We start from the raw sequence: 12,981 nt of genomic DNA, 5'->3' as shown, positions 1-12,981 counted from the left end.
TTCAGAGAAATTACCTTCTAATTTTTAATAGCTACAAAATAGACATAAATTAAGTCTTGGTGATAGTGATAGTCACTCAGTCATGTACAACTCTTTGCGACTCCATGGGCTGTAGTCTGCCAAACTCCTCTGTCCATGGAATTCTCCAGGCCAAGAATACTAGAGTGGGTTGCATTCCTTTCTGTGATCCTTGGGTATCGAACCCAGGTCTTCATTGCAGGCAGATTCTTTACCATCTGAGCCAAGGGTAGATCAGGACAAAAGTGGGTATTAAGGATTCTAGTTCTGGTCTCTAGATATACTCAAGTGGATAAACAAAGAAGTTATGTCTTCAGAGTGAAAGCACTAGAAATGGGTTTCAGAAGTTAGCTCGAGAGGTAATGGTGCACAAAGAGATAGCTCCTTCAGGTTCACTTTCAGTTAAGTTCAGTTCAGTAGCTCAGTCGCGTCCAACTCTTTGTGACCCCATGAATCACAGCACGTCAGGCCTCCCTGTCCATTACCAACTCCTGGAGTTCACCCAAACTCATGTGCATCAAGTCGGTGATGCCATCCAACCATCTCATCCTCTGTCGCCCCCTTCTTCTCCTGCCCCGAAAAAAGCCTCTTGAGGAAAGTGAAAAAGTTGGCTTAAAGCTCAACATTCAGAAAACGAAGATCATGGCATCTGGTCCCATCACTTCATGGGAAATAGATGAGGAAACAGTGGAAACAGTGGCTGACTTTATTTTTGGGGGCTCCAAAATCACTGCAGATGGTGATTGCAGCCATGAAATTAAAAGACGCTTACTCCTTGGAAGAAAAGTTATGACCAACCTAGATAGCATATTGAAAAGCAGAGATATTACTTTGCCAACACAGGTCTGTCTAGTCAAGGCTATGGTTTTTCCAGTGGTCATGTATGGATGTGAGAGTTGGACTGTGAAGAAAGCTGAGCACCGAAGAATTGATGCTTTTGAACTGTGGTGTTGGAGAAGACTCTTGAGAGTCCGTTGGACTGCAAGGAGATCCAACCAGTCCATCCTGAAGGAGACCAGTCCTGGGTGTAATTTGGAAGGACTGATGCTAAAGCTGGAACTCCAATACTTTGGCCACTTGATGCGAAGAGTTGACTCATTGGAAAAGACCTTGATGCTGGGAGGTTCATTTTAGACACTTCAAAATACTTTAGAATCATTGGTAGTAAAATGAATGTGGTCAAAGAACCACTGAGAACTGTGGAATGTTTAGTTCAGTGTAAGAGCAAGTTCAATTTAGTTAGAGTGAGGGCAGTGAGTAAAGAATAAGCCAATAAAGAATGAAGTAGAAGGAATAAACTGACTACAGTGATGTTTAGATTTTCTCTAGAAGCCTGAATATTCTTCTGCATGAGAAAAGACAGGAAAAGAAGGCAAAATGCACCTGCAAAGAAATCATAAGATACAGAGTTGTCTTGATTCTAACAGTCTTATTATATATAATATTTAATCTTATACTCTTTTGAACATACCATACTAGATATTCTCTTATAACAATAACTCTTTTTAGTCATACAATAACTCTACAATTATAAGACAACTACCACCTAAAGTGGCTAAAACAAATAACTAATAAATAAATAACTAATAAGTAAACTAAATAATACATAACTAAATAACTTATAATTTTAAAATTAATTCAACAGATATTTAATAAGCATATACTATGATCCTGACTACTATTCTAAAATCCCAGGCGATATCAGGATATATCAATAGACAAGTCAGAATAAATGATATCTGTCCTTATAGAGCCATAAATCTATCACAAGGAGGCAAAAAATAGACAAAAATACAATCATATAGTAGGTTCAAAAGTGCTAAATACCACATTAAAGAAAAATAGAGCAGGGATTGTTAGATGGAGAGAGACATGGGTTTGTGTGTGGTAGTTTTCAATTTTTTGTAAGGTGGTCAGGGTAGCTTCATGGAGAAAGTGACATTTGAGCTAAAAGTAAAGGAAATGAAGGAAATCTTAATGTGGGTACTATACACTGCTCAGGATTTGCTACTTTTCTCTAGATACTCCATGACTGCAGTCTCAGGAGATAAATTTATATCCATGACTACATAAAACTCATGATAGTACCCATTTGAAGAGAGAAAGAGCTAGGCAGATTTTTGATTCTCTTCTTTATTTTAAGCAATGTCATTGGTGGGATAGATTAAGTACCCAGACTTCATCCAACACAATTCAAAACCTTTCATGCATTTAGGCAAGCAGACACATTTTGCATGGCACAGATTTTACTTAATTATTCACTTAGGGTTAATATAATACTTGAGAATAGGACTAGAGTTTGCTAGAGATATTACTACTAACGCTTCTTGTGTATTCAATATAAGGCAGGCTCAATTCTTTTTGAGGTGTTTTTACAGCTATTCATTATTGAGCCTTGTGTTTGGAGAAAAAAAATCTATGTCAAATGGATTAACAGACTGAAAGTTGGTTTTCCAGACAAAACCATGGATGAGCATTGCATGCGCATTCTGTGCAGATTTAGTTTCACATTTTGGCCACAGTTATTTAGATTTCCCAATGATACATGGAAAGCTAAGTAGTACCCAATATAAAAGTTTCCTTTGTATTTTTTCCATTTTAAGTAAAGGAAAAACAGCAGCTTTACTAGTTAACTAAAAAGCCCTTGGACATGAGACAGAAAACTTTCATGATTGTATTGGAGAAACTAACTACCTTTGTACAGTTTATCTAATCTCATTTTATCTTTACCTCTGTGTTTCACTGAAATACTATGTATTGGTTGTCTTCTTTTTACTTTCTCAAATTTCAAGATAAGTTTTCATAATTGATTATTATTATGTTCCTTTAGAATATTAAGTATGTTATCTCAGTGGGAAAGAAATTCAACTCAGCTTAAATGATCATTGAGAGGTGACTTCATTCAATTGTAAGAAAAATATAGAGAAGGACACAAGAAAGTAATAATTTGTGTAATCATCCTAAACGGAGATTTAAATTCAGACGGTTTATTGGAAAGTAAAAATCTGTAAGTGGATTGAAGTAACAAAAGACGCAAAACTTCACAGGTCTGCTTCTTACTCACCTCTCCACCCACTCAGACCTGGAGGCTGAGGTGGAAAAGTATTGTCAAAGTATGTGACACGACCCCCTCAGCTATCTCCGGTGGCCTCATACGAATCTAATTTTTTTAAATGTGAGGGATCAGACAGGGAAAGAGAGATGACCAGTGCAGAGCTGTTGGCACTGCGTCAGAAGGGTCTGAAGGAAGGACTCAACACTCTAACCTCTTCGGCTCTCTCTTGTGATGATAAACAGTGCTTGAGAGCAGAAGGAAGGGAGGGATTTCCTTGGAAGATTCTCTAGAACTGAGTCCAGCAGCTGGGGCTCTGCTGTGCATTGGTAAAGGCAGCATCTGTGGTTTGGGCCATAGGGACCAGAGAGGCTGCCCTGATGCTTTCTCTTTGCCCTGTAAAGCATTCTCTGCCCACTTCAAGGGGCCACCAGCTGACTCTGCCTTGATTCTAACCCTGCAAAAACTTTTGCAATTAGAGAAACTTTAAATAATGTCAGCCCAGACTTCCATAACCTCCAAAGGGACCTAGACCAAGTGGGCCAGGAAGGCTGTGTGTTCGTCACTCAGTCATGTAGCACATTAGGCTCCTCTGTCCGTGAAATGCTCCAGGCAAGAATACTGGAGTGGGTTGCCATTCCCTTCTCCAGGAGATCCTCCCCACCCAGGGACTGAACCCAGGTCACCTGCTTTTCAGGTGGATTCCTTACTGTCTGAGCCACCAAGGAAGCCAAAGAAGGCTGAAGGACTGCTATTAACTTAAAATTTTTTTGTTTCAAAATCTGAGCTGCTATGACTGATAAAGTCTAGATGTCAGGGGTACACTTAGCAAGAACCACCAAGTGACCCATTTCCCTTTCCTTCAAAATAGAGGTCCATAGTACACATCCTGATTATGTAACATTGGGTATGAAGATTACCGAGATGAATACGTCTGGCTCCCAAGGAGCTCACAGTCTAGTGAGATACAATGATCTGAACAAACACTTCTCTGAATAAAATATTTAAAATTTCTGTGATAGACGAGCATATTATTTCTTCAAGAAAGTTCTTCAGTCAATGTCTACAGAATGTCCGGCATAGGCTTAGGAAGGTTTATTTTGCGTATTTTTCAAAATTTTTAGGTAAAGCCCAATAATTTAATAATAAAAATAGAACTACATCTCTCCTGAACAGTCAAAGGTTTCAATAAGGCCATTTCTATTCACGCTTTTTTACCCAAGTATAATTATAAAGAAATGTAGCCATAGGGTGTGGCCCATAGTTGTCAAACAGCAATTCTGATGGCTGAGTTTTTAATTGTTTATTATAATAAGATGGTGGATTTGGTCTGCCATCTAGTGATTAAGAACTGAATTCTTACAGCCAAATTCCAAAGCACCTAAACTTTGTGAGAAGACAAATCTTTGAGGATGTTTGAGAAACACAGAACAACTGAGTTACTCTCAAGCAAAACATGGTCAAATAAAATATATCTCTTCTCTCTTAAGAGATCAGTGCCAAGACGTTTGTGACAATGACTTAGCAATGGATTGGTTCAGTTTGTTGGAACATTTGGTAAGAGTGAAAGAAACATGCAGCTTGGAAGATAAAATTTCTGGAAGTTACAACATGATGAGAGATTACAAAATAATGGCAATATAATCAGATATCTATCAGTCCTCCTCAATTATAGGAAAGTTTAAAAAAATATAAACGGAGAAAAAATACAAGTGTCAAAGTACTTTTGGTTTTGGAGGTCTTTTTCAGATTTTATAAGAAATGATTTTTAAACTTCTGGGCCTTCAATAAAGGCTAATGCCAGCTTGCATTAGTTTTATGACTTCTATAGAGGAATCAGGAGGATGGTATTGACCCTCTCAGAATGTCATATAAAAATTCTTAGTTATTTTTAATAATATTGTCCTTCATAAAATAATTATGTCATGACTGCTTCACTGCAAATTGGCTGCAATTTTGCTTCCTCTATTTTACTTTTCTTTTCATTTAAATAAACATCCATGTAGAAAACAGAAAAGACAACATAATCATAAGGTACACAACTGCCATGTGCAAACTTGAGAACTGCAAGCCACCCTGTACTTTCCACCCAGGGTTTCTTTGTACATGTCTTTCATTCAGACACGAACAATGAGAGTTCACTGAGTTTTTGTGCCTTCTGGGATGTGCATGGATTCTGTGCGGGGGAAGAGAAGGCAGGGTTTAGCAGCGAATGTGGTTTTTCATCTCCTTGCCATTTAAAAGCATTTCAACTAACTTTCCACATCATCCTAAATTTAATTATAAATCCTCACGGGGAAATGGACCAGTGATGACTCAGAGTATAAAACTAACTTTTAACATTGTCATTTAAAGTAAGATAGTGGCCCACTGCTTTGTCAGTTGGATTGAGGTCAAAACTGTTTTAAGCTTTCAGGAAGAAACTGACCTATGAATTAACACAAGTCTGAAAGAGTGTGTCTTTTTATCCCAACCCTGAAGGAGACACAGAGAGCAGGATAACTCACCCCTGAAGAGGCTCTCACACATTTTAATGATATTTAATCAATAACATCATTGTATGTCGTCTTGTTGTTGTTTTCCATATTCTCTATTTCCCCATTTATGATTGTTTCATCAGTGAGATTGAGATCCACTTCACAATGATAGTATATATTTTTGAGAGCAGAATGCTTTTAATATTTTGCATATGCAGTACTAGACACATGCCCACTTCAGTCAGTTCAGTTCAGCCGCTCAGTCATGCCCGACTCTGCGACCCCATGGATCGCAGCACGCCAGGCCTCCCTGTCCATCACCAATTCCCAGGGTTCACTTAGACTCACGTCCATTGAGTCTGTGATGCCATCCAGCCATCTCATCCTCTGTCGTCCCCTTCTCCTCCTGCCCCCAATCCCTCCCAGCATCAGAGTCTTTTCCAATGAGTCAGCTCTTCGCATGAGTTTGGCCATTGTACTGGAGTTTCAGCTTTGGCATCATTCCTTCCAAAGAAATCCCAGGGCTGATCTCCTTCAGAATGCCCACTTAACCCTCTGTAAATACATGTGAACACTTTTGCCTCCCAGGGTGTGGCAAGGGAGAAGCAAGCAAATTGAACTTGTGGTGTATCTCATTTTCAGCCAATGGCACTTAGTCCTTGTGATTAGACATTTCTGTCTTAATCATGAAACTTAATGAACAAGAGTATTTTTTTGTACTTAATGGACTAGCTCAATGGACTATGGGTGTGAATCCATTTCTATGGAAATTGTGTTTTATGGCAACATTCACCTTGGAACTACATTGTTTCAAAGTGACTTTTCATCTACAAGTAGCACTGCTTTTTTGAGGTACTGTTTTCTTATGTTTTCAAAATAGTTCCGCAGAAAAGCATGTTAAAGCTAGATACTTATTTTCTCCTTCCTTGAGCATGCCTATAGTAACACTGGATAGACAGAGCCAATTTTATTTTACTGATGAACTACATAGTATGTGATAAACATCTGTTGGTGGAGATTAGACAGATTAGAAATTTTGTGCTTTTCTTATGTATAGCACAAAAGCCAGGATGTGGTGTCATGCTTTGAAAACAATTTTCCATTTACCAAATATCTGTGATGAGAGACTAAATGTGTGAGGCAAAGTATTCCATAGAGCAGTGAGAAAAATGTTATCCAAGAAAAACTTTCTGAAGTTATGAAGATGGATATTTAGACTAATGTCTCTTTAAACTGAAATCATTTCTGTCTGTAGTTCTGTATTAGCATTTGACTATATTTATTGTGAAAGATATGTAAATGTTACTAAATGTAACTATTTTTTCAAAAACGTATTGTAAATGCATTAAAAAAATTTTTAGTTTTATTTTTGTAAAGTAGTGGTACAATTTTAGTGAACCATAATTTAGATTCACTCATTCATTCATGTCCATCCTTTGAAAAAGTACTTGTTGAATGTTGATTCTATGCAAGGTATGATGTCAAGCTTTAGAAATACCATGCTGAACAAGATACACTAGTTCTCACTTTTATATTGCCTGGTGGTGGAAATAAGAAAATAAACAAGTAAAAATAAATTAAAAAATGCTAATTGTGATAAACCTTATAAAAGCAGTCATTTTTGCCTAGAGGTTCCATTTTAGTAAATGTTTAATTATCTTGCTTATAATACAAAATGAATGAATCGATGGGTGGATGGATGACTGAGTTGTTTAAAGCGTTCTATAAAGCATATCAATCGGATAAAGAAAGTCTACTTTTAGAGATTAGAGAAGAATTGTGGGGGCCAGGTAGCAAACTGTGATAGCGAGCTATTGGAGTTGGAGTTGAGGAAGGGAAATGCAGTGTCAGGCAAAGGGATCAAGTTGTACTGATTCCTTTGGGAGGAAGGGACTGGAGGACTTTTGGGCTTTAAAAAGGAGCTTTGAATTTAAGTAATTGGAAATGAAAGGAATTAAGCAAGGATCTATGATCCACATTGTGTTTTAAAATACTATAGTTTTGCTTCTTGAGAATCACAGTGTTAAAGATGTATGTGTTTATTTTATAGTAAATGTATAATAGAATTGCTATGTGTATAAAAGTGCATATATATTTCCAAATCTGCATTACATTTTAATCTAAATATAGAAAAGTATTTGGCAGATATTATGTAATGGCTTACCATGTTGTCTTGGTCCTGACTTAGTTAATTTTGATACAAAGATAATTAATGCATTGGCTGTATAAGCTTTTCATTTCCACTACAGTTTAGGAAACTTTCAAATATTTAGCGGAAATCCACTCCATGAATGGGTCACCATTAGCTTTTTTTATCTTAATGTTTTTAAAATGAATTTAAGTTTTTCTTCATGATATATGAATACTTATTGTTTTCTGTTGTGGGATTTACTAATGGAAAGTTTCAAGTCAGTTTAAAGTCACATAGGGTTCACCAAACACTGAAATTATGTATTCTGTTTAGGACTCTTCTTTTCCCCCTCTTTTCAGATGGTTTACTTTTATCCCTCAAACATGATCTTACATTGCTTGATTATTTGTATCTTCAAAAATGATTTTTGGAAGCACTCTGATTTAGTATACTTTGGATCATTTTCCCTGCCCCCATCATGCTACAATATAAGTTTCATAGTAATTTAATTGTGAATTACATGTTTGTCTTTAAATACTAATGGAGTAAGCTCATTTGTGTTTGGCTCCTTAGGAGGCTACCACTTAGCCCAGATATTTTAGAACCCACAAGATAATTTACCTTCCTAAATATTTCCCAGATTCTGGAATTTCAGATCACTAACCTCTATTTTTTTCTTCTTATTCTAGAAGGATATGGTGAAGAAATAGCCTGCACCCAGAATGGTCAGATGTACTTAAACAGGGACATTTGGAAACCTGCCCCTTGCCAGATCTGTGTCTGTGACAATGGCGCCATTCTTTGTGACAAGATACAGTGCCAGGATGTGCTTGAATGTGCTGACCCCGTAACTCCCCCTGGGGAATGCTGTCCTGTCTGTCCACATACAACTGGAGGTGGCAATACCAATTTTGGTAAGAATGCATAAGGCCAACTCAGAATTTGTCCAGTGACTTATCTTTATAGTTACAGTGTGTTTTGCTCTCAGAATTCAGCAACCCAAGAGAATAATTAAGCTGCTATTCAGTAGTCTTTGGCATAATAATTTCACTCACCCACTTTAATCTAACAGTAATGAAAAGAAAGTTATTTCTTCTTAAGCGAGGAATTTTTTGGGCTGCGTTTAAGTGTTTATGTCTAATTTGAGAATTCCTTGTACTACTTATGATGTTCTTTTGTTACCCTATCCATGCTCGTGCTTCCAAGATGTTTGTTGGTTTTCTATGAAGTCCATTAATGTCTAAGAGGAGATCTAAAAACACATTTCTCTTCCCTGTGCCAACTTTACCCTTGGAAATGGAGTAATAATTTCTAATGTAATTTAGTGCCACAGCACCCTGTGTTACACAGGTTCATAAATGCAGAATGCTTTTAATATTGGCTAAGAGAAACAAGAGAATGGAATGGGTTTTCTGGAGAAAACAATAATATAAATTATTGGTTCTTAAAGCTTCTTTTTTGGAGAAAAGTGTCTGTGTTTAACAAAGACTGTATTTGAGTATACATGTTAGAAAACTTACATATAAGAAAAACAAGTTCATGGTTATCTGTTTTAGTGAACCAGATAAGATTAATATTAAACTTTTGGGTTATTTGTTTTAGCAGTCATGAATGGAGGCTTGCATGCATCCTCGTCAAGACAGTGTCAAGGCTTTATTTTTTCCCCTAAATTTCACTGTAAATAACAGAAAATATAATGAAGTGCTCAAAAGTATTTTCATGGAAACATTACACAATAATTTACCAATTAGCCTCTTGGATATCATTCAACAGTAACAGTTGGCCTGGAATAAATACCCAAACTTAACTTTTAGCCATGTAATAAGAAAGATCCCACTTCAGTATTCTTGCCTGGAGAATCACACGGAAGGAGGAGCCTGGTGGGCTACAACAGGTGGTCTACATACTACATAGGGTCGCAAAGAGTCAGACACAACTGAAGCAACTTAGCATGCACACAGTAAGGAAGATATAATGGGAGGAATGATAAACAAGGCACTAAAGTGGATATGATCTGCACAGAATCCCCGGGAGTAAAGCAAAATTAAACCTGTGGGGATAAGTGCATGTTGAGACAATGGTAGCAACAACAACAACAAAAAAGAACAAAATACACAACCTCCTGCAAATATTAAAAAAAAAAAAGGGAGAAAAATACACGACTTCCTGAAAATAGGTGATTTAGGAAAGCCCAATTTATTCCATGATGAATAATTTTAAAAAGTACTGACAACAGTGTTGATACAAAGATACTATAAGGCAAAGATGAGACCGTTTAACTAAACATATGAGATAAAGAACACACCAATAAATATATCATCACAGGACAGATGAAAATTCTGACCAACCCTTATTTCCATTATCACAGAACAATTTAACATTATTAACTGCACCTGAACAAACAATTAGACAAGAATAAGAAGTTAGAAGTTTAGATATTAGAAAAGAGGAGGTTAAATGATCAATTTATAGAGAATATAATTGTGTACTTACAAAACCTTAGGGAATGGAGTAAGGAAATGCTACAAAACAATTTAGTAAGATAGTGCAATATAAAATTAACAAATTAATAGATATACTATATACAATTACTTCATAGAATGTATGTGTGTTAGTCGCTCAGTCATGTCCGAGTGTTTGTGAGGCCCTGGACTGTAGCTCTCCAGGTTCATCTGTCCATGGAATTCTCTAGGCAAGAATACTTGAGTGTGCTGACATTCCCTTCTCCAGGGGACCTTCCCAACCCAGGGATTTGAACCCTGGTCCCCACCATTGCAGCAGATTCTTTACCATCTGAGTCACCTATATATTGCTATTATAAATGAAATATTTTTATTCCTATTATTCATTAATATTCATAGAATGAATAATGGCAATAAAATATAATATTTATAATAGCAATATATAGGATAAAGGGGTTAAGGATAAACAAAAAAAAATATTTAAGATATATCTGAAGAAAACTTTAGAACACTACTAACTCAAATAATGACTTTAATACATGTAATGTTCCATTATGTTCTTGGTTAGGAAGAGTAAAAGAAAATCAATAATAGTGACCTCTGGTGAGAAGTGAAATGTGCGACATAGAGAAAAGGAGACAAGGAAATTCTTCACTGTACAATCTATACCTTTATTAATATATTTTAGGTTTTTTTTAAATCATGTGAATGAATAACCTACTCAAAAAAGTATAAAAACCAAAAATAGAGAATATTGATTGAAGATAATTAGTTACAATTTTAATAGTTGATTTTTTTCTATATAAAGGTTGTGAAGAATATTCAAATGTCAAAATTTTCCTAAGGGTACGTTATTTTGCCTCTTATGAAAATATTGGTGCAAAATCATTTGGATTTCTATCTACTGGTGACAGGGAAAGCTTTTTAAATTAAATTCTGACTCTATAAAAATTATTGAAATAAATATTGAGATTCTTAATAACTATGTATGCATAAAATAATATATTTATTCTTTTATTTTTTATAGGAAGAGGAAGAAAGGTAAGTTTTACTTTGCATAGTTTCATTTTTGTAAATTTAAAAAATTCTAATCATATCTACATAATTCTGGCTTTGAAGAGTTTAAAAGCCCTTTGTAAAATACCATACGAATATAACTATACGAGCATAGTTTAGCTACTTCAATTATAGATTATAGGTGCCTCTACTTTCTTCACTTTTAAAAGTTTTATTTATAGATGGTTCTTTCAGAAGGTTGTGAATCCTTAAGGGATTGAGACTATGCCATGTTAATCATAGACCTTATATATATTAGAATAAGTGTCTAATTGCAATGAAGTAGACCCTGCAATAAATGTTTAATTGACTGAAGTAAGGAATGAAGAAAAGAAGAAAGAAATGGTGGGAGGGTATTTGTTCTACTTCAGTGGAATTGTGGTCGCTCTCCCATCAATTGAGAAGTAAAGATTTGGCTCAGTTGGTAAAGAAACAGCTTGCAGCGCAGGAGACCCCGGTTTGATTCCTGGGTCAGGAAGATCTGCTGGAGAAGGGATAGCTACCCACTCCGGTTTTCTTGGGCTTGCCTTGTGGCTCATCTGGTAAAGAATCTGCCTGTAATGTGGGAGACCTGATTTCGATCCCTGGGTTGGGAAGATCCCCTGGAGAAGGAAGAGGCTACCCACTCCAGTATTCTAGCCTAGATAATTCATTGAACTGTAAAGTCCATGGGGTCGCAAAGAGTCAGACATGCCTGATCGACTTTCACACACAAAGATTCAATTAAAAGAATTAATTGAATGACTTGACACTTATCACCTCCCTTTCTCTCCTCTTCTTATTGAAGGACCCTGAAATCTAATCCCAGAAACAAGCATTACATTCAACAGGACAATAATGGGGTGTAGCTAAGACCTTGGTATACCTACTCAGTTTAGCCACTTGTTAACTGGACATCTGTGTGTTAGAGTCGCTCAGTCTTGTCCAATTCTTTGCGATCCATGGACTATAGCAGGCCAGGCTCCTCTGTCTATGGAATTCTCCAGGCAAGAATACTGGAGTGGGTGTCATTCTCTTCTTCAGGGCATCTTCCTGATCCAGGAATTGAATCCAGGTCTCCTGCATTGCAGACAGACGATCGTCTGAGTCACCAGTGATTGGACATGAGTGATCCCATTCAGTGAGAGAGTTCCATCCCCTTGGAAGTGTTCTTTGTTTTCTGGTAAAGTTGAAAAGTATGACATTTGCTCAGTCTTATCCAGATGGAATTAAGAATGAAACAGGAATTTAACAGACACAAGAATTAAGAACGAAAATGAAGAGTCGTCTCAATTTTCATGGGAGACATTAGACAGCAAATTTAAATTCTTTGCCTTTGCATGCAATGGAAATTTAGTAAATTAGTAATTGTACAATTCAATGCAATACCTTCATGGTAAGCAAAAGTGATGTCATCAAGGGGAGGTGCTGGTCACTTTTTACATTTCTGGCTCAGAGGGCCACACCCTAAACTCATCTCATTTGTCATAAATACCAGTGAAGCTATTTAAATGCCAACATATGTCGGAGGAGAAGGACTCCAAGTGCCAGCTCACACTCGGTTTACATCTGAAAGCTAAAAGATTGTGAAGCTTAAATGTGTGAATGTAGCCTGCAAACAGATAGATAGGCGAATTAGTAGGCAAATAGATGAACAGTCTGTGAAATAAAAAGGAGTCGACTGTGAGAACTGCCTTGATGTAATCAACTTAATTTGGGTAGTAATCATCCAGTTTACTGAGGGACAGTTGCCAGGCTGTGTCGTCTAGTTTACTGCCTCTTTCCAAAGGTGGTGTGGGACAGCTT

General features: G+C 36.6%; 1 protein-coding gene across 1 annotated transcript in view; it reads left to right on the top strand.

The window, feature by feature from the left end:
• COL5A2 (collagen type V alpha 2 chain) overlaps positions 1–12,981 on the top strand; it is a 148,504-nt gene that overhangs the window by 63,650 nt on the left and 71,873 nt on the right. The window contains exons 2-3 of the mRNA XM_005675868.3: positions 8,368–8,592; positions 11,168–11,181. Of these exons, the coding sequence (XP_005675925.2) occupies positions 8,368–8,592; positions 11,168–11,181 (239 nt within the window). The remainder of the gene's footprint in view (positions 1–8,367; positions 8,593–11,167; positions 11,182–12,981) is intronic.

The sequence above is a fragment of the Capra hircus genome, chromosome 2, assembly GCF_001704415.2.
Source record: "Capra hircus breed San Clemente chromosome 2, ASM170441v1, whole genome shotgun sequence".
Taxonomy (NCBI): Eukaryota; Metazoa; Chordata; class Mammalia; order Artiodactyla; family Bovidae; genus Capra; species Capra hircus.
This window is presented reverse-complemented; position numbering and strand designations above follow the sequence as displayed.